We start from the raw sequence: 26,253 nt of genomic DNA on the forward strand, positions 1-26,253 counted from the left end.
ACAGCTGTTAAAAGGAGCTGATAAAGTAGCCTGCATCATGCTGACTTAATTTCAGAGATTTGAAATGGTCAGTTGAGGAAGACAACTTTTGAACCTTATATCCTTTGAGGAAATGGGAGTATTAAAAGTTTGGAGGGGCCAGCCCTGGTTGCCTGGTGGTTAGGTTTGGCGAGCTCTGCTTTGGTTCCCGGGTGTGGACCTGTATCACTTGTCTGGCTATGCTGTGGGAGTGGCTTACATACAAAAAAAAAAAAAAAGAAAAGAGGAAGATTGGCAGTGGGTGATTAGTGGTGTTGACCAAGCAAGAGCTTCACGTACATGCGTGCCTGTGTGCCTTGACCCAATGTGTAAGGGCCCCTGGAGGCTTCCTGGTCTTGTATGTTCTTTTCCTGCCGGCTTTGGATTCCAGCTTCAGGTAGGACAGCTGAGCAGGTGAGGCAATCAGTCCTTTCCCATCGTCTTCCAGTACCTTTCTACTTTACCTGGTCACATTTTTAATCTTGGGACACTTTCTTTGTGTATGTTATTACCACAAAGATAGTTGTTGGTGATTTGTAGCTCATCATCTTCTTTTTCCTGGTTTGGAGAAAGGAGAGGGGACTCAGAAAGCAAATGATGCAGACTTTTCAGTTTTGCCTGAGGCCAGCTGTGGTCTGTGGCACAGAGAGAGACCAGGGTCTCACCGGTGTGTGTGGATGGATGGCTGGGGCTTCCAGGGCCTGGCCAGAGCTCTCCAGGGTTTCTCTGGAGTTTGGGGACCTGAAGTGAGAGTGTGTGGTATGTGTGTGTGTGTCTAGAAAGAAGGTGCTGTTACTGCTCTCATGTAGTCAGAGTTCACTTTTTTAAAAGTTATTAGATCTTCCTGCATAGAATCCTTCCTTACATGGAACTCTTCTGCAGATTTCGGTTGTATCATTTTTTTCCCCTGAAGATATCTGTTGGCTAATCATAAATTCTGGCTCCAAGGGTGAAGCGTTCGTTTATACATGAAACAGCTAAGGGACAAGCCTCACAGAGTGTGGCAAGTGGAAGAAGCTCCGAAAGCAAACGAGGTCTCCTCTCCTAGCACAGTTTATATTTGATTGTCTGGGTATTCGATTTAACTTTGAAGACTGCTGCCAATGTAACATTTCATCATTGGGTAGGCAGGCCTATTCTCCCAGCAGAAGCTTTTGTGATGGCCACATACACGGCAGTGGTTGTGCAGTCAGGTGGCTGGTCATTTTTAATTTGAGGCATACGTTAGTAATTTGCCTCCAGGAGGAAGTAGTCTTAGATTCTGTATTGATCTTGTGGGTAATCAGCCACTCAAAATGTAAGTTGCAAAAGTAGCTTTCCTTTTCCCCTTCTGATAAGTTAGAAACAGAGTTAGATTTAGATTTGTATGCATAAGGAAAGACCTGGTATGCCTGTTCCAGTTGTCTTGTGGGTAAAGCTTTCCCAGGATGCTGTGTGTAGTCTTTTGCTCAATTATGTTAATTCTCCCTGTTGTTTTATTTCTTCAGGCTTTGGAAGAATGGTCACTTATTTTTTATTAAGCCTTGATACTTCCTTTGGTTATTTCAGGCTGCTTGGTTCATGTAGCACTAACAGATTTGAAACAGATCTGATACACCAAGAGTAGCCTGAAGTATGCTCTTATAATTTGATTAACATAGTTCTGTTTTAACATCTCTGGGGAGGTGAAATCTATCAGTGGTTAAAATCTTTGTCTTTTTTTTTTCCTCCTCTGACAAGACACAGAATGCACCGGTTATTTTAATGCTGACTTTGGAAAAGCAGGAAATGCTTAGTGAGTGGACAAAAAATGATGAGGTTTGGACAGTGATGTTATGTTTTATGTTCTGTATTTAAGAGGACTTGTAACAGTTATGTCCGATTTGTGGCGAGAGAGAGAGGGAGGGAGAAAGGGGTTGTGGAGGGAGACGGGGAGAGAGAAAGAGTGACTGACTGACAGACTTGTGTGATACAAAAGGTTAAGTGCCAAGGAGCCTGCCAGGCTGTGACTCATGCTGCTCAAGGCTGCGTGATGCAAGGCCTGTGCAGCCGTCTCGTTCATGTCTGTTGTCAGGGACAGATCATTGGGCTAGTGTGTGTCAAAACTTTATTTTTATCTCTCCTTTATTGACAGTGAAAACAGCAAGGTGGTCAGTCGACCTCGGTATAATAAAATGCTTTCTTTTAAAATATCTTGGTGCCGAGATGAAGACAGTTGCTCAAATAATGACTTTTGCTCTTACTAAGAAAAATTGATATTGGGACAGGAGATTTGCCTGGTTTCTGATTATAATCTGGTTGCCATAGCAGCCCAGCAGCAGGGAAAATTACAGGAACTAAACATCTGAAGAGAGGTATTTTAGCAGGATGCTTAAAAGCCCTTTACCTATCATCCTTCTCCCTGAAGACGTGGGATGGGGGTCAGGAATTGGCCTCTGTAAGCAGAGAGGGAAGGCATAAATGGCTTTTGGAGGCTGGATGCCTTCGGGCCATTCTTTGAATTGTGGCCTGGTGTCCGTGACCGCCAAGGAACTGTCACAGACACACTTTATGCAATATGATAAGCAAATAAAGTGACATAATCTGGAACATGCCCCAAATCCGAAATCCCTTTTCTTGCCTGGGACTTTCCATAATACCGGTGATTTGTACTTTCAGAACCAGCAGTCAGGACATGTCTGACAATTCTGAGAGTGGTGGATGAGAGCACACGAATTTGGGATTGTCACGAATATCTGGGGTGTAGTCTTGATGTCCACTGATTTTTTTAACTAATTAATTCTACAGGCATATATTATAGGCCTATCCCTAGAGGTTTAAACACAACGCAGAAGGTTTCTAGTGATGTTGGAATTGGTCTAAGGATTGGTAAAAAGATATGGATAATTTTCTTTATTGGAGTGTGGTTTTTATTTCATTGTAGTCGAGTTATGTTCTATATGTTTATGTAAAAATAAAGTTAAATCAAAACTATTTTCATTTTAGGGATGACTTTGAAATCTCAGTTGCAAGAAAGCGATTGAAATGTTTTAATCACTCTATAGAGATCTGAAGGGATTTCCTTTTGAGTTCTTAAAATGGCACAACATGTTTACATTGGTGAGAATTTGAATACTTAACACTGAAAGATTATTGACACAGTTACTGTACAGGAAGAATAAATTGCCTTGAAATGAGTGTTATAATTCAAGATAACGAAAGCACCAGGGGCGAAGCTTGGACTGCTTTTCCCTGAATGATCTTGTTTTCTCCAGTTAATTTATTTCCTGATTTTTAAAATTTTAATATCCCAGCATTGTCTCCTGTGGGGAATTATTAGAAGAAGCCAAATACATGGATATTAAAGGTTTAGTTTTTAAAGATGAAATGTCTTTGATCTCAATAAATAGTTTTACAAAGCAGATAAATTATGGTACATACAGTAAATAAAGTGGACTTTCTAAATTGCGTAATTTGAAAGCTTAATTTCTAAGTTAAAGTAATTGTTTGCAGTGGTGGTCCTTATGTTTTATGACGTTCATTCGTTCAGTTAAAATAGTCGTTGAGGAAAAGAAGCACTAGCTTCTTTTATGATAATAGCTTCGTTAATTAACTGCAATTATAAATTCTAGGAAGGAGAGTAGAGTTTTTTGGGTCTTTTTGAGAAATACGTAGTGGGAGATCCGACCTGTCCTGAGAGTCAGATGCCACTTTGTAAGCTGACAAGAATGACTAGGCCTTAGCTGGTTGGGGAAGGAGTAAAGTGGGTGGTGGGCAGAGGTGAAGGAGTAAGGAGCTACAGACAGAGGGAACAGCGTACTTGATGGTTTCAAGGCAGGGAGGAACAAGGCTTGCTCCAGGAACTGGAAGATGAATGTGACACTGACATCCTTCCAATTTCTGGAACTATACAGTATTTATCATAATAGTGTTAACCTTGAACATGATGATTTTTAACTACTGTTTTTAAGCTTGGATCATGTCCTTTCATTTGTATTTAGATATTAATTAATGATTTTTCTTTTGTTATGTAAAGGAACTAAATCAGATTAGAACCAAAACTCTGAGGCTCTTGAAAGAACATACTTTGCCATTACCATGCATGGTCTAATCTTTTGGAAGGTGTCTTCTAAATATTTGTTCATACGACTAAAACATTGACATTTGGGTAATAGATATAAAAATTTGAGTGTTTGGTGGGGCCTATTTGTAATATTATTCATCTATCTTATACTTTTCCTTATTATTTCCAGATCATATACACAGATACTTTTTTTCCCAAATATTTTCCTTACAAATTACTTTCTTTGGTTATCACCGTAGAATCATATAACCCAGGTCAGTAATAGACTCTTGGTAGCAATATACAATAGTGATAGCTTAGAACCTCTTTTCTCCTTGCAGTTTTCCTTCGTAAGTATAGTTTCTGGTCTTTTTTCTTCTTCTTCAGATTGGTGCCTGAGCTAACAACTGTTGCCAATCTTCTTCTTCTTTTTTTTTTTCCTGCCTTTTCTCCTCAAATCCTCCCCCAGTAGTGGGTCCTTCGGGTTATGGCATGTGGGGCGCCGCCTTAGCGTGGCCTGATGAGCGGTGCCTTGTCTGCACCCAGGATTTGAACCAGCAAAACCCTGGGCTGCTGAATCGGAGCACGTGAACTTAACCACTGGGCCATGGGGCCGGCTCCTGGTCTTTTTTCTTCTTTAACTGTTGTTTCTAAATTAGTGAAATGAAAAAAGGAATTGTGTGAAAGAAAAGGTATCTTAAAACTGAGTTTTTTAGTTACATACCATCATAAGCAACAGAGGAGCATTCTCTTAGCTAGCATCAAATGCATGTCCTTAGCCCCCTCAAATTTGAACCAGGTCTAAGACATATCCTAAGTTTTGTGTTTATACAAGATTCTGTGCCACATGCTTCCTGTCTAGTATATAAATTTAGGCAATAAAACTGTCGAAGGGAAATCCCAGATGTTCTGGTATTAAACTGAAATTAATGTGTTGTTTTGGCAGGTTATTCTCGTTCAAGTTAATCCAGGTGAGACCTTTACAATAAGAGCGGAGGATGGAACCCTTCAGTGCATTCAAGGTAAGGAGGTTTTTTGTAAGCCTTCTAACCCAAGGAGTTTTCCTTTATTTATTATTTTAAGCCAGTAAAGTTTTTCTCTGTGTCTGCATGTGATTTTCTACAAGTGAAATTTATCTTGGATGTTTTTTAGCATTTTTTTTTTCCCCTTTCAAATAGTGGCTTCTTGAGGCTGGCGTAGGCCTGTGATATATAAGGGACAAAGCTGAATACCTCTAGTATTCTATTGACTTTGAAGTGAATTTAATTTAGGAAAGCTTGCAGTGTCTTTGTGTATTGTGGAATTCAGTATCCCTAAAAAATGCAGAGATTTTAAAAGATCCTAAAATTCCAATTGAGAACAGCAAGTACTTTTTCAAATTAGGTAAAAGTTTCAAATATACGTTGTGATGCTATTGAAATGATGTGTTGAGAAGTAAAATCTGTATTAAGTATCTGTTAGTTTTTATTACTGAGTAACAAATTACTCCCAAATTTAGTGGCTTAAAACAACATTGTTATTATCTCACAGCTGCTGTGGCTCAGGAATTTGGGCACGGCTCAGCTGTGTCCCATGGCTCTCGGCCTCTCCAAATGCTGAAATCCAGGACTGGGCTCGAGCTGTGGTCATTGGAAGGCATGTCTGAGGGTCGGTCTGTTTCCAGGCTCGCTCAAGTGGTTGATGGCAGGCTTTCGTTTTCGGCGGGCTGTTGGCAGGAGGCTTCCTCAGTTCCTTGCTAATGGCCACTCCATGGGGACACCAACAGTATGGTGGCTGGCTTCATCAGAGCAGTGACTGGAGGGCAAGAGGGAATACTAGATCCAGCCCACTCAAGAAAGGGGGTTACATAGGGTGTGAATACCAGCAGGCTGAAGTCACTGGGGCCATCGTAGAAAGCTACCCACCACAGTCACCTTCCACCCCCGATAGTTCGTGTCCCTCCCATATGCAAAATACAACTCTCCAAGATTTCTGAAAGTCCATGACAGCATCAGCTCAGAGTCCAGAATCTTGTCATCTAAATAAGTTCCAGGTGTAGGTGAGGCTCCTTGGGGGTCGTTCTTTAAGTACAGCTCCTAGGGCATTTCAGTGAATTTCTACTTTGGGTGATCCCAATGCCTCTTCTCTGTGGTTCACTTTGGAAAGAAATAACTTAGGTACTCTGATCCATATGGAGTTCTGGGTAGAAAGATCAACCCAGATCTGTAGTTAGCCTGTGAATGCTGCCATGTTGGAGGGCACTGTTTGTGACAGCTCTTTTTGGCACTGATTGGACTTTTGGGGCAAATGGTAAATTGACTTGTAATTGAGTTCAATACTAGCTTATTGATTGGACTGGAATCTGACCAGAAGCCTCATTTTTAGTACCTAGACTTGCTCACCAGTAATAAACAAATGAAGAGAAATGCCCATTAGTTTTAGTTTCTGGCGATGAGCTGCGTGGAAAAAGTTGATTTTTCTATTGCTTTGCGTAATAGCAGAGCATTCTGCTCTGTAGATTTACTACTTGTTTTAGTACCTAGAAGAACAAAAATTGAGGGAAAAATTTTTTTTGGAGAAATGAGTATTTTCAAAGATTCAAGCCTAATGAGTTTTAATTACAGTTAATCTGAAATGATTTAACCATTTTATTAATGATTTTTAATCATTGATTGCATTTCTGCAATCACAGATTCTATTTCTCTGACCAGTGTATCCCTGAAATTGATCTTTGGTGTTCTAAACCATTTAAATACCAAACTTGTCTTTGGTGATGAATCATTCAAAGAAACTTCAAGTAAAAAAAAGAGTGAAAATAAATATTTTAAAATAGTATGGGGTATAGAATCTTCCACCTACTAGTAGTATTACAGTCAATGGATATTTTCAGCAAATAAAACCTCAAAATCCATTCTGTATCTTTAGAAAAAAAATCGCACTAGAACAACTAGATGAAAAGTCATTTCACCTACGTAGAGTGAAGCTGGTGTTTTAATTCAGTGAGAAAGCAGTTGAGCTTCTGGTCGTGGTAACATTGGAGCCCCATGAATTGGCAGGTGGGCGATGTCCTCTACAACTGAGGATGTGATAGGATCTATAAAAGCACATTGCTGAATAGATCAACATATGTCAAATCCACTCTTTCATGCCACCTGCTTTTACTTTTTGGTGTCTAAGGAGAGTGTGCGTGCGTGTGTGTGTATGTATGTATTTGTCTACTTAGCCTCTCTCTCACTTTTTTTTTTGAGTCCACGTCAGTAACGGGTGTACTCTGCAGGGAATGTTGGAAGCGTATTGCTCTGTTCACAATAGGAGCTTTGTGTTTATTCACGATGATACTTGGAGATAAGTGACACTAACACTCCTTTCAGTGATTTCAAAAATGCCTTTGACTAAGCAGAGTTGTGGAGCCGTTTATCTTTGGCTTCCCCAGCCATCCTATTCTTTGTTGTCTTCTGAACACCCAGAGACCATGGTTATCTTCGTTTGGGGCATGGTGGTACCTGGCCCACTTAATTGAAGCGACGCAAGACAGGATGAGAGGGACCAGGACCTGGAACAGTGGTTTGCGAGGGCTTGGGAAGCACTGGGGCGACAGGATGAACTGCACAAACTGCAAGGAACCCCAAGTCCAGGCCCACTGACCACCTCTAATGCATAACAGGCAGCCACTCAGCGCTCATCGCCCCCTAAAGCCTTCGTTTGAGTTCTGGTGTGAGTTAGTGAATGCTTCACTCCAAGGGGGTAGAGCATATCAACACAGAAGGTGGGAATAGATAATGTGTATGTAAGTTCCAAATTATCTTTTCAGTATGATTAACATCCCTATTATTGCTAATATTTATTCCGCTCTTAGGTTATGCTTTGTATTCTCTGATTTAATGGGTGTGATAGATACTCATGAGGAAGCTGAGGCCTGTAGAGGTTAATTCACGTGCATAAAGTCATGTAGCTAGAAAGAAGCAGAGTTGAGTTTTCATCCCTGGTATGTCTGACTCCGGAGCATGAACTCTATTGCCTTTTTCTGTGGCTTTACATCAGGGAAGCATGAACTCACATAGTAGGACTCCATTCTTCTTGGTCACATGACAAGAGCACGATGGGTTCCTATCCTTGGAGTGACAGGATTCTGGGCAGAATACCAGGATGAGTACTCAGATGGCCAGGATGAGATAGAGAGGGTTTGTAGAGCAAAGGTACATAGTGGAGGCTGGGTCTTTGGAATGAGATGGACACCCTTTTAACAGAACTAAGAGCAGATAGCGTGATACAGGAAGTATGGACTTGGCGTTCCTTAAATTATTTCTGCCCAAAGTCAGAATTGGGCCCAGAGTTTGGGTGGGCTGGCTTCTAGGTGGGGCTTTCAGGTTCAGCTGCTGGAAGAGGAGGGGTCCAATGGGAGAGGATGGGTACAGTGGGAGGCAGTCTTTTCCTGCTGGCTTTGTAAAAAAAAACAAAATCTATTAGGAAAGGATCTGAAATTGAGTCACATTGTAATGGAAAGTTCTGAAAGAAGCATTTTCAATTTACTAGAGATTAAAGTTAAGAGAATGGAGCTCTAGTTATGATCTTTCAACATCAGCCAGTAGGTAGGGAGGTATTTTCTTTTTTCTTTCGAAAGAGGGTGGTGGTTGGTAGTGGTGGCCTTCCTGGAAATTTTGAAGTCATACGCATTGCTTACGCCATTATCGTAACTGTCAGCTTAATGACTTTGCTATTTCAGCACTAACCAGTAGGTTAGGAATTGCTGTGGGGGGATTAGGGGTCAGGAGTGGAATTGGTAGCTGGGTCTTCCTGGAAACTTTGAAATTACACCATATGAGGTCAACTCCATTTGCTTGTAGTTGAATTTGTTAGCCTAATAATTTTCTCTATAGGACTTTTATGACATCGCTAGAAGACCCCAGAAGCTCATTGTGATGCCATGAAAAGGCAGTTTGAAAATGCAAAGCAAATCAATATAAAGAATATGGTTACTCTGGGGAAAAAAAACACAAGATTTTATTTTCATGGGAATGTCCTTGGTGATAATGAAGAAAAACACAGGAAGCGTGCAATATGCTGTGAAAGCAGATTTATTTCTAATGGAATATTTCTCAATATTTTCCATGAAATGTGAATCATAGGTCTTGAAGGGGCCATGAAAGGTCACAAGTTTATTCTCCCTTGGAGGCAGCATTATACCTATGGCACCTGAGACAAAAGATGTTTCTTTCCTAGGCCAGATGAAAGTGTATAAAGAGCTAATTGTTAGGGGTAAAAAGAATCTTAGCAATCCATATGAATTCTTGCCTTTGCTTAAATTCAGGAATTAATAGAGGGCAGCTGCGGGTGTCTCCCATTATTTTTATATCCTTGTCTGGGCTGAGGTGCTGGCAGTGCAGCCTTCCTTCCTGTCCACACATGCCATCTTTTTTATCTGGGCCGTTTCTCTGCTCCCTGTAAAATACTTCAGCCAAAACAAATACCACGTTTCCTTTAAGGTTCTCTAGGTCTTTCTCCTTCAGGAGCCCTCCTGGACCATTCTAGCCCATTCTGACCTTTTCTGCTTTCCTGGAGGAGCAGGTACAGGCAGCACTACCTGTCACAGTCTTGTTATCTTTGTAAATCTTGCCTTAGCCCTTGAATTAGACTGTGGATTCAGTTGTGACAGGAAACAGTGTCCTCACATACCCCCCAGTCACACAGCCGGAGAATAATTACTGACTAGACCCTTGACTGGCTCTGGCTTTACATCGTGTGATGATTTTTCTTTTAACTTTTACTGTTGTGCTGGGAGCTGAAAGATGTTTAGTGAAGTGCTTTTAGTGGTCTCCAAAATGTCCACAAAAGAACTTTCAAATTTCAAATCACAGTGATAGTTGAAGCTAATCAGTTTCCTTTAGAGAAACAGGTATAAGTCTGAAGAACTTTCATATTGACCTATATTAACGTTGCAATTTTTATTTGTGTTTTAAGACTGATATATTACAAATTGTGACCCTGAAGAAAATGGGTGAACGTCGTGGTGAAATGAGAAAAAGGAATTAAAGTAAAATGATTGGGGAGCACCATTATTCTAATAAAGAATAATATTTTACGATGCTTAATTGCTAATGTTTTTTGTCCAGAATAATCCAGACGTCTTTTACAAAGACGATTTACCCCACCAACTTGTGTTCAGTGGGTAGAGACCTTGAGATGACAGCAGAATGTGTGGTGGGAGGGAGGCTGAGGAGAGCCCTACTCGGAGATGGCTGTGGCTTGGACGCTATTAGAATATGAGACTTTGCCCTCTCCTCCTCGCTTTCCTTAAGCCTTCTTCAGCTCTCTGTCTAATTCTACCCCTGCCCCAGTGAGTGTGGGAACCGTATCACTGATGAACACCACGCTGTGCTCAGGGGCTCTGTGAATGACACCATTGAGAGCGATTCCACATTTCTGAATCTCCTCATTTGTCTCCCACCTCCCTCCCTTCCATGTATGATTCAGCATCCCCAGACTGCCACAGGGACCTTAATGTTACTTTTTTTTCCTCACTTGGTACTTAAAGTGCATTTATTAGACTTGTTTGGCACATTAAAACGCTGACCTGTCATTCCTTCTAAGAATTTATAACAGGTCCAAGGGAACTCTCATTGTCTCTTGCTTTGTTTATTGAGAAATGACATGAATGGTGTCATCACGAGGGTTTACAAGCGGAGGTAGACTATAATGTCACAAGCGAAGATTCTGTATGGTCTATTCCTTTAAAGCAGACTGCATATAAATGAGAAATTCCTGTTTTACTGGCTTGAAACCAAGGAGGAGGACCTGTTGCAAATGAAGTCTGTCTTCCAAGGTTGAACCCTTGGCTTGGCTTAAATTTGCAAACACATTTTTCACCAAAAAATATTTGAAGAGTTTAAAAGTGAAATTATTGTAATATGAATGCCTTAAATCCTTCTGAATCTTTGCAGACTTGGATTACATTGAACATGTACTTGATCGTCATTGGACTGTATTTAATTATTTGTAGAATGTATTATGAGTGGAAATATTTTTTTCTATTACAAGATTAGGATTTTGAGGGCTTCTTTTTCTACACGAGAAACTGCCTTGAAAACCCATTTCTTTGCATTTGGGGTTTTGTGAGGGATCGCTGATCTGAAATGTTGCTGTGGACAGTTAGGCCTCACCTGAAAAAGATTTTAGAATGGGAAATGCCGAGTCCTTTGTCCAGGCCAGCGCCAGCGTCCTGCCCATCTTTCTGACTGCTCCAAAGCTGTGTTTGGTGAGAGTTGGTTCACAGGCCTCCAGTGCGGCTCTAGACTGAGAGAGTCTGAGTTTCTAGGAAGATCTGAATTGCTCCACCAACTTGTCGCTTGTTTTGTAACTGTTAACTGTGAGCTTCGGTTAGTTACCGTCTTTTACCTGTGTGTGTTATGATGAAAAATCACTTCTAGCATTTTGGAGTATGCCTGATCTCCAAAATGTTGGGGAGCTTTCTTTTGAACACGATGATTTGGCTTTTCATTCATACCTGGACGTGCACAGCCATTTGTTGCAAACAGGCATTCCACCTGCTGACTCGATTGGCCCCTTTTCAGACAGTAACTTGCTGCTGAGTCACTGGAAGTTTACCAGCAGGGTGGTCTCCACAAGGGCTGGTAAGTACTGATGGGCCCGGAGCAGAAAGTCCAGTTAATGGAAAGGGTGGGAGGAGAGCCTATGATCATATGCACAGCTGTCACCATGCTGGGGTTGAGCAATGTCATGAGACTGGCTTGCATCAGTGCCAAATTACGTTGCTTCCCAGGAAGTGTAAAGTCCCTCTCAAGGGAGGTACCCTGTGCTTCTTTGTGCGCTTCTCCTTCTGCCTTTCCCAGTTAGCTTGATTATCTCTATTCTTACCTTTATATAATTAAGACAAAAACTTCACTCAGTATTATATTGTCAGACTTTCTTTGGCCTTTTTCTCCAAGTAAAATTTTAGTGATTTAATTTGTTAGAAGTTATAAAGATTATGTTTTTGTTCTTTTTTTTTGCTGGGAGAGATTTGCCCTAAGCTAATGTCTGTGTCAATCTTCCTCTAATTTTTTTTTTAGTATGTGGGCTGCCAGCACAGCTTGGCCGCTAACAGAGTGGGAACTGAACCCAGGCTGCTAGAGTGGAGTGCTCTGAACTTAACCTCTAGGCCATCAGGGCTGGCCCAAAGATGTGGTGTTTTTTCTTTTTTGGTTTTTTTTTTTTGAGGAAGATTAGCCCTGAGCTAACGACTGCCGCCGTTCGTCCTCCTTTTGCTGAGGAAGACTGGCCCTGAGCTAACATCCATGCCCATCTTCCTCTACTTTATATGTGGGACGCCTGCCACAACATAGCTTGACAGGTGATGCATATGTCTGCATGTGGGATCCGACGGGTGAACTCCGGGCCGCCGAAGTGGAAGGTGTACACTTAACTGCTGCGCCACTAGGCCGGCCCCCCGAAAGATTATGTTTTAAGATTAAAGTCTCTGTAGTATGAATCCCTGGTCATTTGCTAGCTGGTGCCTCACTTCTTAGCGTCAGTTTCCTCCCTTGAAATGGGGCTAGTGATAATACTCATCCACTAAGGTGGTGAGATAATCCATTGTAAGCACCACCATCATCATTGTCTAGTAATACACACAACTTTGCTGATTATTTTTGTCCCAAAGAGACGGCATGATGGGTTGTGGGCAATGACTTGGTTATCCGACGCGTTGGAAATCAGTTGAAGCTCTAGCCTCTATTTCATCGCCTACTTAGAATAGGCTCGGTTTCATGGGGCCGATGCTGATGGCAGTAGTTCAGACGTTTCAGACAGAGGTTTATGAGAATGTAATACTGTTCAGATACAGGATTGTAGATGAAACAGTGGGCTCACCCTTCCATGGGTTTAGAGTCAGTTTTTCGTAGTCGAAGTTCCACTTGTCGGTTTCCTTTTGGATGATAAGCAGTTAACTCTGACACTGTGGCTGAACGGCCACATTCAGACAGGTCCATGGAGGGGTTCCTCTGGATACACCTTCCCTTCTTTAGGCCTTGCCTTTTACATTGCAATTAAATTCCATACTTGTTTTCCTCATTATTTAATGCGTCTTGCTCTTGAGCAGCACTGAAGGGCAGTAAGGCGTGTTGCTGAGATCATTATGGGTTGGAGTGAGGTTGCCTGGTTTGACAATCCCCTGCACGTTAGTTGTGCATCGTCAAATTATTTAACTTCTCTACACCTCGGTTTCCTTACCTGTAGGCTTGGAATGACAGTATCGGTCTTGAGGGATTGAGGATTAAATGACATATTGTATAGAAAGCAGTTAAAACAGTTTCTGTGTTGGGACTGGCCGGGCGGTGTAGTGGTGAAGTTCACACGTTCCACTTCTGGGTGGCCTGGGGTTCGCCAGTTCGGATCCCGGGTGTGGACATGGCACCGCTTGCAAAAGCCATGCTGTGGTAGGCGTCCCCTGTATAAGGTGGAGGAGGCATGGGTGTTAGCTCAGGGCCAGTCTTCCTCAGCAAAAAGAGGAGGATTAGCAGTAGTTAGCTCAGGGCTAATCTTCACCCCGAAAAAAACAAAAACAAAACAAAACAAAACAAAAGTTTCTGTGTTGTTGTAAGAGTCCAATAAATAAGAACCGTTATTAGGCTCCAGTCTCTGTTATGGCTAGACACTGAACTGTCCTTCATTTTAAAGCATTTGAGGAAAGCCAGTGTGAATTTGAGGTATTGGTTAGGATTTTATAGATGTCTTCACGTTTTAGTCATAACACTTCAAGATAATACGTTTAAAAATTATGCAATGGGAGTTCATCTGTGCCCTTTTGCCTTCAGGCTTGTTAAACAGTGATTGAAATGTCGTTTCTGAAGGTACCACTGCTTGGAGTTCCTTAAATGTCACAGATCTTTGCATGTCAGATAGTTCAGAAGAGCCAACAGTGTCACATCACCTCAATTGTCTACCACGTTTTATTTCACAGCTTGTGGTCTTTTAGTTCTTGCTTTATTCTTTCTCTATTTTTTTATTCCTGTTTTTACACTTACAACTTGAAATGGAAAATTTCATGTTACGAGTGTCTTAGAAGACTGTAAAGGGTTCTTCAAGGGTGGGGGCCATCTTAGTGATCTTTGTATCCCCGGTGCCCGTCCAGCACCTCGTAGGCATTCAGAATAAAGGAGAGTCATTTCCTAATACCTGCTAACAATTCATGTCAAAGTGATGGAAAAATTCTCTTAGCTAACTCACAGAGGTTTTTTGCTCTTTTTGTTTGCTATTGTGCTTAAGTAGTTAAATTAGGTTCTCACTGTCAGTTCCTCAAATTAAGATAATGAATGCAGGTATGAGTGTGTTTCCTGAAACACACAGTAATTCTGAAGAAGTCCAGTATGTGGCTAGCTGCTCTTACCTGTAAAAAGCATGAGGGAGTGATTATGATGTTCATTCTTTTGAGAAGTGTTTTTCTTTTGTGAGATGTAGGCTGGGAAACACCTTGGAAAATATTTTTAGGCTATTTAATAGTGAAAGACCAATATCGTCTATATTATTAGCAAGTATTTTAATTTAGACTACTCATTAATATTAAGTTCGTGCAGTTAAAAATTATAGCATTTATCTGTAGCAGTAAACTCAAACTCTGTCAGACTCAGGAATAGATAGAGTATACTTTGAAGTTGTAAATGAGTCTGGGGTACTGACTTGAATGGAGTTGGTATAGTAATTTCTCTCTTTCTCCATCTGCAGTGTGATTGAGGGGGTGAGGGAGGTGCTGAGACAGGTGACAGGGAGGGGCAGGCGGGAGGTGAAGAGAGTCGGGTGAGGGCGGTGCTGGTGGGATGTGGAAGTGGGAACAGAAATTAGAGATGTTTAGGGAGATAGTTTACTTACTGACCAATGGGACACACTCGGAAGATAGGGAGTGAGCGATGGGCACTAGATGAATTGTTTATTTCCCTAAGATAGGGGGAATCTGGCCTTTTAGAAAAATTTTTGTCCCAATGTATAAATGATAGTGATTAAACATTTTGTGCTCACTCTGTCCTAATCGTACAAGCATTATGATTAACAAAGGATAAAAAACTTTTTTTGAGATAAGTACTTTTTTCTGCTTGTCAACTTGTGCACTGCTTCTCTAAGGACAGCTTTTAGTGACTTGGAAGGTATTTTGCACACTGTTTTTGAGGATGTGAGACAGTTGGGTAAAAAGGGAATATGTTTTAATACTTCTGTCTGGATCCATCCAAATATGGAGAAAACTGGCCTCAGAATTGCCTGCATCAGTGACTTTCCTTTATGACTCCTGGTTTGGGGTTCTTTGAATATACTGTCATTTCTTGTGTGGTTGGATGTACCCCTGCCCCACGCTCCCCCCACACTCCCTTTGCAATTTGGAGAGAAAAGTTGACATTTGTTTCAACTCTTCAAGACTTTTGCGTCTGACTTAAAATGGAAGCCTTCCATAATTTAAATGTAACACCTTTATGGACACTTTATATATTGCAACGTAGAGCCAGAATTAACACCAGTTTTGTGGTATCTTTCTGGCTATAGGAATTTCCATATTTTCACTTAATTTAAAAAGCTTCCAATTATTAACAAATTCTAATTTCTCTTCCAAACTGACAAGAAGAGGAAGCATCAAGGGAAGAAAAGTCTCTGGAAATAGGGGTGGAAATTCAAAAGGTCAAAATATAAGCATCATTCTTAGTGTGTTTTTGAGTGAAAATGTTATTCTCTGTTAGACGACTGACTGTATGAATTTTATCTATTTTGTTTTACAGTTCTTATTAAAGTGGATATACACACTCTCGCGTACACTTTATCTCATGTGAATGTCAAGTGAAACTCTGTTTGCTTTCTTGAAGTGCCAAGTCTTTAACACTTGTCCAAGGCTGGATTATCTTGGTTATCCAGAATTGGATCTTTAACATTGGTTCAGTGTGTCTTATGCTAGATCCAACAGTGTCAATTTTCTGTGCCTACTGTGCCAGGATACCAGCAGCGTGGGCAAAATGAGTACTTTGGCACAGCGAGAACTTGTCTCCTCCTGTTGAGGAAGAACAGTCTTTGTAGGAAGTGTAATCAAAGCTTTAGACTTCAATTGTTCTTTGAGCGTAAGCATGAAATAGTCACAAAATGTTGATAAAATATAGCAAAAGCATGGCGTGTTATCCCATAAGGTAGAAATCAAGATCAGAGATTTATTTGCTTAATTTATTCTTAATTAATGATCAAGACAGTTCTTATTCTATGGGTCAGGCAGTCACTTTTTTCTTTTTGGTGAGGAAGATTGGCCCTGAGCTAACATCTGTGCCAATCTTCCTCTATTTTGTATGTGGGATGCCGCCACAGCATGGCTTGATGAGCAGTGTTTAGGTCTGTGCCTGGGATCCAAACCTGCGAACCCCAAGCTACTGACGCAGAGAACTGGAACTTAACCACTGTGCCACCGGGCTGGCCCCAAGCTTTCACTTTTTGAGTAACATAGTTCTTACCTCTTATGCATAAGGTAAAGAACATCTCTCACAGCTCAGAATTTTAAAGCTGATTGATTGTATGAGAGTGGTTTGTACCTTTTGCATATCAGAATTACCTGGGGAACTTTTTAAAAATGTGCAAGCTGATCTGCAGGCTAATCTGAGGAAATTGTCAGATTGTAGGGGATAAGCCCTGGGCATTACTTTTGAAAAGCTTCACAGGTTAATTCTAGTATGCAGTGGAGATTGAGACTCTCTGGTTAACCCAACCCTCAAGAAAGCTCGAGAAACTCATGGTGTGCTTTCCCAGGACATCACACTGCACATGCTGCACACCTGTGTCTGTTCATCCAGGTTGGTCGTCCTTAGGAAGTTTTGCAAAGTGCTTAAAGATCTTTTATCTCTTATTCATATACTTATTAAGTATGTGGTGATTGTCTTTATTGAACCTGTTAATTAAAATTACTCTTTAGTATAAACTTCCCTAAGTAATTAAACAAGGGTCAGCAAACAGAAATTTGAGTTTACTCTTTTCAGCAGAGTACAGATTTATTTTGCCTTTATTTAAATATAAACACAATAGCTCACCTATTGTAAACTAATAAAATTCAAAGCTGATTAAAACAGGTAAGATCGTGCAGGGTGGATGGAATTGAAAAAGGAAGATGAGAAAATAACCCTCGTACACCTTGCTGTTTGCAGAAGTTGCTTTTAGCCCTGTTTCCCTTTGACTTTATGAAAGAGTTGGGCTGGCACTGTTGCTTCCCCTTTTGTTCCCTTCGGAGATCTTGCCTAGGACCTTGAATGGTGTAGGTGCCCAGGAACAGCTTGGTGCCTGACTCAGGTGGTCCCCACAGCATGCCGGAATCCAGGGTATTATACTCCGTGTCAGATGCTGACAGTTACCAATAACTTTAGCGTGGTTCAGAATCACTTGGGGGCACTTGTTAAAACATAGATTGCTGGTACCATTCCTAGGGTTTCTGATTCAGGTCTGGGGTGGGTAGGACCTGAGAATTTGTAGTACTGAGTTCCCAGATGATACTGATGTGGTTCTGGGACCAGGCTTGGAGAACAACTGAGGTAGGAGGTTGGTGGGGAGAGAGGCACTTGAAAGGGGCTTTATAGAATCAGTGCCATTAAATAAGAGAAAACTCTCTGGGCCGGCCCAGTGGCACAGTGGTTAAGTTCGCACGTTCCGCTTTGGCGGCCCGGGATTTGTGGGTTCAGATCCCGGGTGCGGACGTGGCACTGCTTGGCACACTGTGCTGTGGTAGGCCCAAGTATAAAGTAGAGGAAGATGGGCACGGATGTTAGCTCAGGGCCAGTCTTCCTCAGCAAAAAGAGGAGGATTGGCAGCAGTTAGCTCAGGGCTAATCTTCCTCAAAAAAAAACCTCTCAGGATTAAGTTTGATCACAAAATGGACAAAAGGGAAACAAATCTGTGTAAATACAGAAAAAAAAAGAAAAAAGAATTGGCTTAAATTCTTAGTTGTAAGCTCAAAGATGGAATTTTTTCTTGGTCTGAAAATTTTTCCCCCTTCCTCCCCTATAGTGTTCAGGAACCGGGGTTGGACTCAGGCACTCTGTTTTCAAAGGATTTGTTTGTATAGTCTTTCAGTTTCCATCTCCTAATTCGGTGCCGTTTTATCAGGAATTCCTTTTTCTTCTCTTTGCCTCAGTTCCCATATAATGAGAATAAATATGATTGCCGAAGATATCTCAGGGATATTTTAAAGTTTCATGAGTAGTATTATGTAGTATTTGGGGACCACTCAGTTAGGAAACCTATGCAAATATGAAAAGTATTCTGAGCAGATCAACAGTAGCACACACTGTATTGGAGTAATAAGCAAATACATCCCTCCCCCCAGTCAACTGGGTCGTTGTAAAAGAAAAAGCCAGAAGGGGAGGATAAAAAGTAGGCGGACCAATATAGAAACTGGGTTCACTGTGTAAAGTATTCTAAAGAAACAGGAAGGTTTTAATGCATAAAAGTAGGGGGGAAAGGAAGTGACTCAGAGTTCAAAATAGATAGGACTCCACACCAGTAAGGATCTGGAATGGAGGAGCGTTGCCTACAGAAGAGAGAAGCCAGCCGTGAGAGGCAGTTGGGGTTAGTGAATGATTCCATAGTAACGTGGAAAACAGGATTATACATATTCTTTTTTTTTTTTCTCCTCCTGTGGACAGGGCACCATTGTAGAAATTTGGAACTTTGCAGTCTGCTTAAAAAATCTGTTTCAAGGGTCAAATGGAATTCTCCAGACCGGTTAGTAGTAATTAAAATTACAGCTCTTGAGGAGTTTTCTCCTGGTCTCTTAGATGATTTCTGCCCCTGTTTTCTGAGTTGAGTTCATTGATCATTTTTCTACTCATCATTGCACCTGTCATGCTGCTTATCAGCAATTAACGTTCCTCAGAATTGAATAGAATGCCAGCTTCCATCTCAGATGGAACTCGAGAACAACAGGTGCCTTCTACCTGTTTCTTGGCTATACCCAGAGTAGTCAGAAGGCAAGTAATTAACTACAGAGCAGACTTTGGAGAAAATGAGATTCTTTAGAATTTGAGCCAGAGTGCTGAAAAGTAGCTCTGGGTAATGTATTTAGGAGACGTAGGAAATGGCTCAACAGGAAGGGTGAAATAGACTTGCTAATCTGGCCTCTTTAAATTTATTTCAAGCCTGTTTCCCTTCATAGATACAAATCTGCTTAACTGTGCATCTGCCACAGACCCTCTGTTTTCTGCAGTTTTTTTTTAAATTGACTTAGGTTCAGATCAAAGGTCACTGGACTTGAACTCATACAGTAAAAGTCAGTTGATTATATTGTTAATTTTCCTCTTCGCTTTTAAATGAAGAAACCTAACAAAAACTTCTGGCTCTGATTAGAGGAAGAGATGCCATGATACAGATTTAACTGCCTTTCCATTCAATCAAGTTCCATTGATCAGGGCCTCTCCTTACTTCAGAATAAGAGGATTGGACCAGATCGCTTCTCACATTCTTACCTCTCAATTTCTCTTTCCTTGCCCTCTTTAATTCCTCTAGAGTTCTCTGCCATTTATATGTTCCTAATTTTCATGAAAAAGACTAAAGCTTTCAAGAACTTAATTATCAAATAGGATTTCCTATCTGAAAGTAAGATATTAAATTATCATTTGAGACTTTTGCTTTAGGTACTACATGAATTTCTCTAAAATTTTATTAGCGTAAGTTAATCTTGCTCAGTAATAAAAAAGGAAAGAAAATTAGCCAATGTATTTTTTTTCTTGTTTTAATAATTGCCACATTTTTTAATGTATGTGTGCACCTATTGTATGCCAGGTGCTTTACGTTGCTGGTGGTCAACCCTGGCTGCACATTTATGTCGTCTGGGGTTTAAAAATATATGTGTATCAGTGCTTGGGTCCCACCTCCAGAGATTTAGATGTAATTGGTACCTAGTATATTTTTAAAGATGGAGTTGTTCTAAGTATTTAGTTTATACTGCATTTAGTAAAACATTTGATTGATTATATTTTTATGTCATCTAATATTTGGGATATTAAATTATTTGTGAATGGAAAAAATCCTAAAAACACGAAAAATAATACTTGCTCATCCTAGGAGTACTGCCTCAGGTGGAAGGGTCTGTGTCTGTCTCGGCTTCTCCCCACGTGCCCACCTCTTATCCATGAACTGGAGGAGATTGTCTTCTTTGCTTGTCTGTCATCTATGCAACAGCGCAGGTGGTTCTCCTTTTTACATTGGTTTCATAGGATTATTTGCTTTTAACTTTTTTATTTTTATTCTTTGCTGAGAAAGATTCGCCTTGGGCTAACATCTATTGCCAGTCTTTCTCTTCGTTGTTTTTCCTTCCCAAGCCCCAGTACGTAGTTGTATATTCATGTTTTAAGTCCTTCCAGTTCTTCTATGTGAGCTGCTGCCACAGCATGGCTACTGATAGACGAGTGGTGTGGTTCTGTGCCTGGGAGCCAAACCTGGGCTGCCAGAGCGGAGCGTGTGAACTTGAACCACTAGGCCATCACGGCTGGCTCTATTTGCTGTCGTTTTCTCGAATCTAGTGTGCCATTGATTTTAAGATACATCTTTATTTTACGTAGCTCCACAAAAGAGAAAACACTGTCAGTTAAACTGACTTGCCATTAACTGTAGGATACTTTCCTTTATCAGGAGATGTTATAATGAGTAAAAAAGTTACTTGGAATCGATGAAATACACTAATTTAGTTTCAGTTTCTCTTCCAGATTCAATTATGTTTTTAAAAATCACAAATTGATATGTGTTTTTCTCAATTTTGTGTTTGTACGATCATTTCATGGGTGCATGTCTATGTAAAAATTGGAATATCTTACTGTTCTATCTGCTTCTTAGTTGTAGAAATATGACTAATTTGTTTAAACATTATCCCTTCTAAACATGCCCTGGAGGATTTATATACAAGTCATAATCTTGTGATGTTCCTTGTTAGTTTTAGCTTCTCCCCAAATGTCTGTCTCATTATGTCAAAGGCTTATTTTTTTGATGGGTGTATGTATGCATGCGTACAGTGTGCATGAATGTATGTGTTTGCTAATGTTTCCACTTGGGTCTCTTCTGTTTTGTCTAACCTTTTGGCAAAATCTACACTTCAAGTTGTAAAAAACTCCAAGGCTCTTCTGTTGTTCAGCCATGTGTTGGCTGTTGCAGCATTATCCTATTAAAAACAGTATAACCCAGTTCAGCACTTATCACGTGCTTCTAACATTGATATGGAAAATATTTGGTTTTCTATACTTTTTCTCTCCGCCCCCATCTCCCCGCTTTGTGTTTTGCTTACAGTGTTAACCAAGAAATTATTACTTTTGGGTCTAGACCATCTGCCTCTAAATACTTCCCTACATAATAACTAATTTAAATTTATTCCAGATGTACAAGCAGTATATGAGACTTGGTGGTTTTTATTTTTGAGATGCTTTTAAAGTTTTATTATAGTTTATCAGGGCATCAGGGTATTTTTCTTCAGTACCATGATATGGATTTCTGTAAAGCCTGTGGCAGCCAGTCGGACTTGGACTATTTGTTAGGTTTTCAGTAAGTTAATAGGTAGCTGAACCTAATATTTTATTTCTTCCCTGTAAGGAGGTGCTGGTGAGATCCACTATAAAGATACTCATTCCCGGGGCTGGCCTGGTGGCACAGCAGTTAAGTTCACTCGTTTCACTTCTCGGCGGCCCGGGGTTCGCCAGTTCGGATCCTAGATGTGGCCGTGGCACCACTTGGCAAGAGCCATGCTGTCGTAGGTGTCCCACGTATAAGGTGGAGGAAGATGGGCATGGATGTTAGCTCAGGGCCAGTCTTCCTCAGCAAAAAAAGGAGGATTGGCAGCAGTTAGCTCAGGGCTAATCTTCCTCCAAAAAAAAAAGATACTCATTCCCTGTCTGAAGACCAGGTTTGATCAAGGGGCCCTCAGCTTAGATGTGCTGCTGGTGTTCATTTTTGTGAATGATCGAAAACAAAAAAGACTACTTTGTACATCACTAAATCTCTGAGTACCTATAACATTTGACCTTGTTTTAGCCTGTGGTTCCTCCTCGTGGGAAAGTTAGTGCTGTAGCCACATGTGCTCTCCTGGCTCTGCGTGGCTTTCTGCCTTTTCTGGTTTGCTCCTAATGCCTCTATGGCTATAGACCCCGCCTGGAAGCTACATCTTCCCTTTGCGTTTGGGTTTGTGTGTGCATGCGTGTGCTTGGGGTAGTTAACACCCACTCTCTATGTAGTAGCTCACTGCCTTCCAGAACTGTGAGGAGCAGACTGCCTTTGCTGGGTCTCTGCAGTATTTATGTTGTGGTACTCTGTTCTCCGTCCTGGGCCTTTTCTCTCATTAACACACCATTCTCCGTGTCCTGAACTACTCTCTCAGTCTTCACCTCCTTTCTCTCCTGTTTCTTCTCCTAATACTCTCCATGAGAGGGAATATTTTCTTTAGCAAGCCTGTTATTTTTGGAGAGAAAGATCTGGCTTTTGGGCTATCCGCTTAAGAAGATCTTCCTCCAAGAGTGGAAGGGAAAGCCCTCAGCTTATGAGGTTTCTGAGAAAAATCACATTTCTTCTTTTTACAGGATCCCTGGTCTAAATCTGCAGCAAATTAAGAAACTCCTAGGTTTCCTAGGTGCCTAGGAGCCCTGCTATTTTAGCATGTTAACCTTAATTATGTTGGTTGACGTGAGCAGGGCTGATGTGGGGACTTAGCCAGCCACATAAACTGTGGTATTGTCATTTATTCAGTGTATCTCCTTGTGCAGGGCGTTTGATGTGCCTCTTGTCATGAATCCATCCTGTGAGGCATCAGATGACATCTGGCATGCCTTATTTGTTTACTGTTTTACTGTGTGTGTTTAGAAGGAAAAAGACCCAGAGTGCCTGCTTTTGTGTGTCAGCCCGTTAGGTCAGGTTTTCCGTCCTGACTCAACGTGTGTCGGGGCTGCCGAGATTGGTTGGTTGGGTGTGCAGAATGTCCTCTGTTGGACTTAGGAGCCAGAAAGCCACGAGGAAGTTTGATTTGGCTTGTGGCGGCCTTTTCCAAATATGTATTTGGATGCAGTACAGTGAGTCCTCTAAGAAAAGAAGGAGAAGGGAAACCAATAACTCTATAACTGGAAATCTTTGGGGAACGTTTAGAAACGGGGAACCTCTCACCTGTGGTGTTCAGAGTCTCCCCTAAGGTCGGGTCGCTGTGGCACTCAGAGGCCAGCCCTGTTTTCCAGGCTCAGCGCTCCCTCCACTTGGGAGAACCATAGAGCGGCCTCTGTGCTGGGAGTGCTGCATGCTGACTTGCTCCAGACAGTCTCGAATGTGACCTGGCAGCCAGTGCTGTTTCCTGCTGACGTGGCCTCCCACAACCGAGCAGAACAGAGCCGCCTCAGTGTGCTGAGGAAGGAGCGGCCGAGGGCATGAATCACCAGCGGGATAAGGAACAAATTAAGAGGGGAAAGCGCCTAGCTGTTCAGGTTTCCTTCTAGATATACTTAAAAGACATCTTTTTTATAGGAAGGGAGGAGGAGGAAGAAAAACAGGAGTGAAGAATGCTACAAGAATCACACAGTGATTTGTTTGGCCATAGGAAGGGTTTCTTATCAGCAGGAGTTAACTTCTGGGGTGAGACCCAGTCTGCCGCAGACATCTGGGAGGATGCTTTCGAAGGCCAGACTGGGCCGCATCCTGCAGCCTGCCTGGGCCACACTCTTGCAGAGGTTGGTGGGGGTATGAGCTCCCAGTCATATCCTGCAGTCAGACATTCAAAAAAACAACAAAACTGTAGTTTGTGTCTTGATGGAAAAAACTCTCTCAGCTTGGTTGGAACTAGAGAAAGGGCCTCTTTGAGAAACTGTCGAGGAGCAAATCCTCTGGCCTGGCTTTCCCATCAGTGGTGTCAGCATCCCATTCTCTGCTCAGCGGTGGCTTAGGTTTCAGCCACTGCTTGGTGCTTTGAATTTGCTTATTTGTTCCAAGATCTGAGTACAGCTCCTTGTTAACTTTTAATAGGGCCCCCCAAGTCAAGTTACCATGGAAGTTTCAAGTGGGATGAGACTTCAGTTCTGATCTAGACCTTCGGTGGCTTAGACTATTTTCAAAAGTTATTGTAGAACCTTGTCTTCAGTTAATCTTGCGTGCAAGTCCACTATACAGAGCAGATGCAAGTGGAGATGACCGAGGGCAGATGGGTCCATCACTCACCTGCTTGTCTGCTAGTGGCCCTTAGAACTTCTTCCCGATCACCTTGCACTCCCAGCATACGTATGTTGAAAAACTACTGATCTAATCCACCTTCTATGTTATAGGTGAGGAAATTCTGCCTCTTTGCTAAGTCTATTTGTTAGGTAATATTATAATGACTTTCAAGGTGCGTTAGAAGAAAAATTCTTTTGTCTGTCTCTTGCCTTTGAGCCTTCATAATCTCTCAGTGGGCCTCCCCCTGGTCTCCCTGCCTCCAGCACAGCCTCAGGACGAGCGATGTTGTTGTAGTGCACTATACATGTTTGTGGGCTAGGGAGCTTGAAATCATGGAGTACGAGTCAGATGGTGTCAGACTCCAGGTGTGAGGTGAGTTGGGGTGCCGTGAGGTTGAAGATGAAGGGAAGCATTTGAAAGGAGAGCCGTCAGCACTTGTTAAACATGGTTAAGTTTTAAAGTATGGTTTAAATTCTAGAAATTGGATATGGAAAATTGCCAGAGAACTTAGTCAAAGATGATCCTCAAATACCCAGCCAAGGCAATAGGGAGACCGCGCAGCCATAGGTATCGGGAAAACTGTCTCAGTCTTCAGTTCTCTTGAGCCTTTTAGCTCCAGTGAAGCCCTCTTGTTGCTGATTCTTCTCTGGAGATGGCAAAGCGGTTTGATCCCTGATTTCCTTTCTGTTGCAGCCTCGCTGTGTGATTGCTGGATGGCTTTTGGCTTATGGTGGAACCCTTAGTTCCTGGTGTATCATTTCTTGATATAATTCACTTGAATTAGTTTGGTGGCTCGTTTACCCTGGATTATGGAACAATGAGGCAGGTTCAGATCCCTCATGCGGATCTCATTCCTGGTTCAGCGCTGATTTTCCTGTAGGTAGGTGGACTTGGACTCGGGCTCCAAATCTATTTGACTGGAGTCCTTTACACTGGCCATGTTCTGCAGTGTTACCCCTACCCCGGAAGCCACTTTCTTTTTCTCTTGCTCCCCAAATTACCAACCTCATTCGGTAAACCAACCTCATTGCACGCAGCAAACAAATTCTCAGGAGAAGCAAGCAAAATAGGAATGGAATGGAGAGGATGGGATATTAAATGTATCTACTTAGATTTTCATTAAAGTCATCTGATTTCCTTCAAAGAGGCTTTGATTTTCATAGGCTATGCATGGGTGGAATTAGAAAGTTATCCAAATCAGTGACGCTGTTTTGTTGCTGCTGTTATAGTAGGGTGGGTTGATACTTGGTGGAGAACTGGAAGGGGAGAAACAGCTTTATCTGTTAACCCTGTTTCAGTGGCAGAGGTGCTGTACGTGTAATTATATACTTTTTTCCCCTCAACTCATACTGGAAAAAAAATACTCTGGCTCTTTTTTCCAAATGTTCTTGCTAAATCTATTGTTCAAATACAGCTGTTAGTAGGAAGCTGGGGCAGTGGGAGTGATCATTCTTTTGTATGATGGTAATGAGATAATTTCTGCATTGCAGATTTTCGGGACACTCTTTGTTTAACTGAAACTTTAGGATCCTTGCAAAGCTACATTGCCAAGTCTCTTTGATTCATTAAAAAGAAGTTTTTGTTAATTTCATGTTTTGTTGTCATCACTTGCATAAACTAATACAATTGTCTTGAATAAGAGAACTTAGGTCATCATTTGTTTGGTGTCTTGTCTTCTCTCCTTCTCTTCCTCAAATACAGTTTGACCAGTTCTGGCTCAGAGCTGCTATTGTTCCCACCATTAGCCACCCACTCCAAGCGGTAACTGCCAAGTGGCAGTTCATTCTGGTGTTGGAGGAGGGCAAAGAGGAAGTGTTCAGGGTTGAGTGCAGAATTGTTGCTGGGAGGCTGGGAGGCTTATAGTGGGCGGGCCTTCACAGGGGCTGCAAGCAAGGGATGGGCACAGGAATTTCCGGTCCATTGCAGGAGGGAACGGTAGGCCCGAGGGTGTCAGACTGCCGGCCAAGATCTTCAACGGTTCTTTGTGTTGTTTGCTAGTTGAGCCTGGAAGGCCTTACTGTGGAAGGGAACTACAGTGAAAATGGCCGTGGCTGATTTTTGGATTTTTTTTT

The 26,253-nt window shown here is 41.7% G+C and overlaps 1 protein-coding gene across 10 annotated transcripts in view; it reads left to right on the forward strand.

The window, feature by feature from the left end:
• Positions 1–26,253, forward strand: part of FNDC3B (fibronectin type III domain containing 3B) — a 357,231-nt gene that overhangs the window by 84,583 nt on the left and 246,395 nt on the right. For all 10 annotated transcript variants that reach the window (XM_070243255.1, XM_070243250.1, XM_023623306.2 and 7 more), the window contains exon 3: positions 4,986–5,061. In XM_070243255.1, coding sequence (XP_070099356.1) covers positions 4,986–5,061 — 76 coding nt within the window. The remainder of the gene's footprint in view (positions 1–4,985; positions 5,062–26,253) is intronic.

This window comes from Equus caballus, chromosome 19 (assembly GCF_041296265.1).
Source record: "Equus caballus isolate H_3958 breed thoroughbred chromosome 19, TB-T2T, whole genome shotgun sequence".
Lineage (NCBI taxonomy): Eukaryota > Metazoa > Chordata > Mammalia > Perissodactyla > Equidae > Equus > Equus caballus.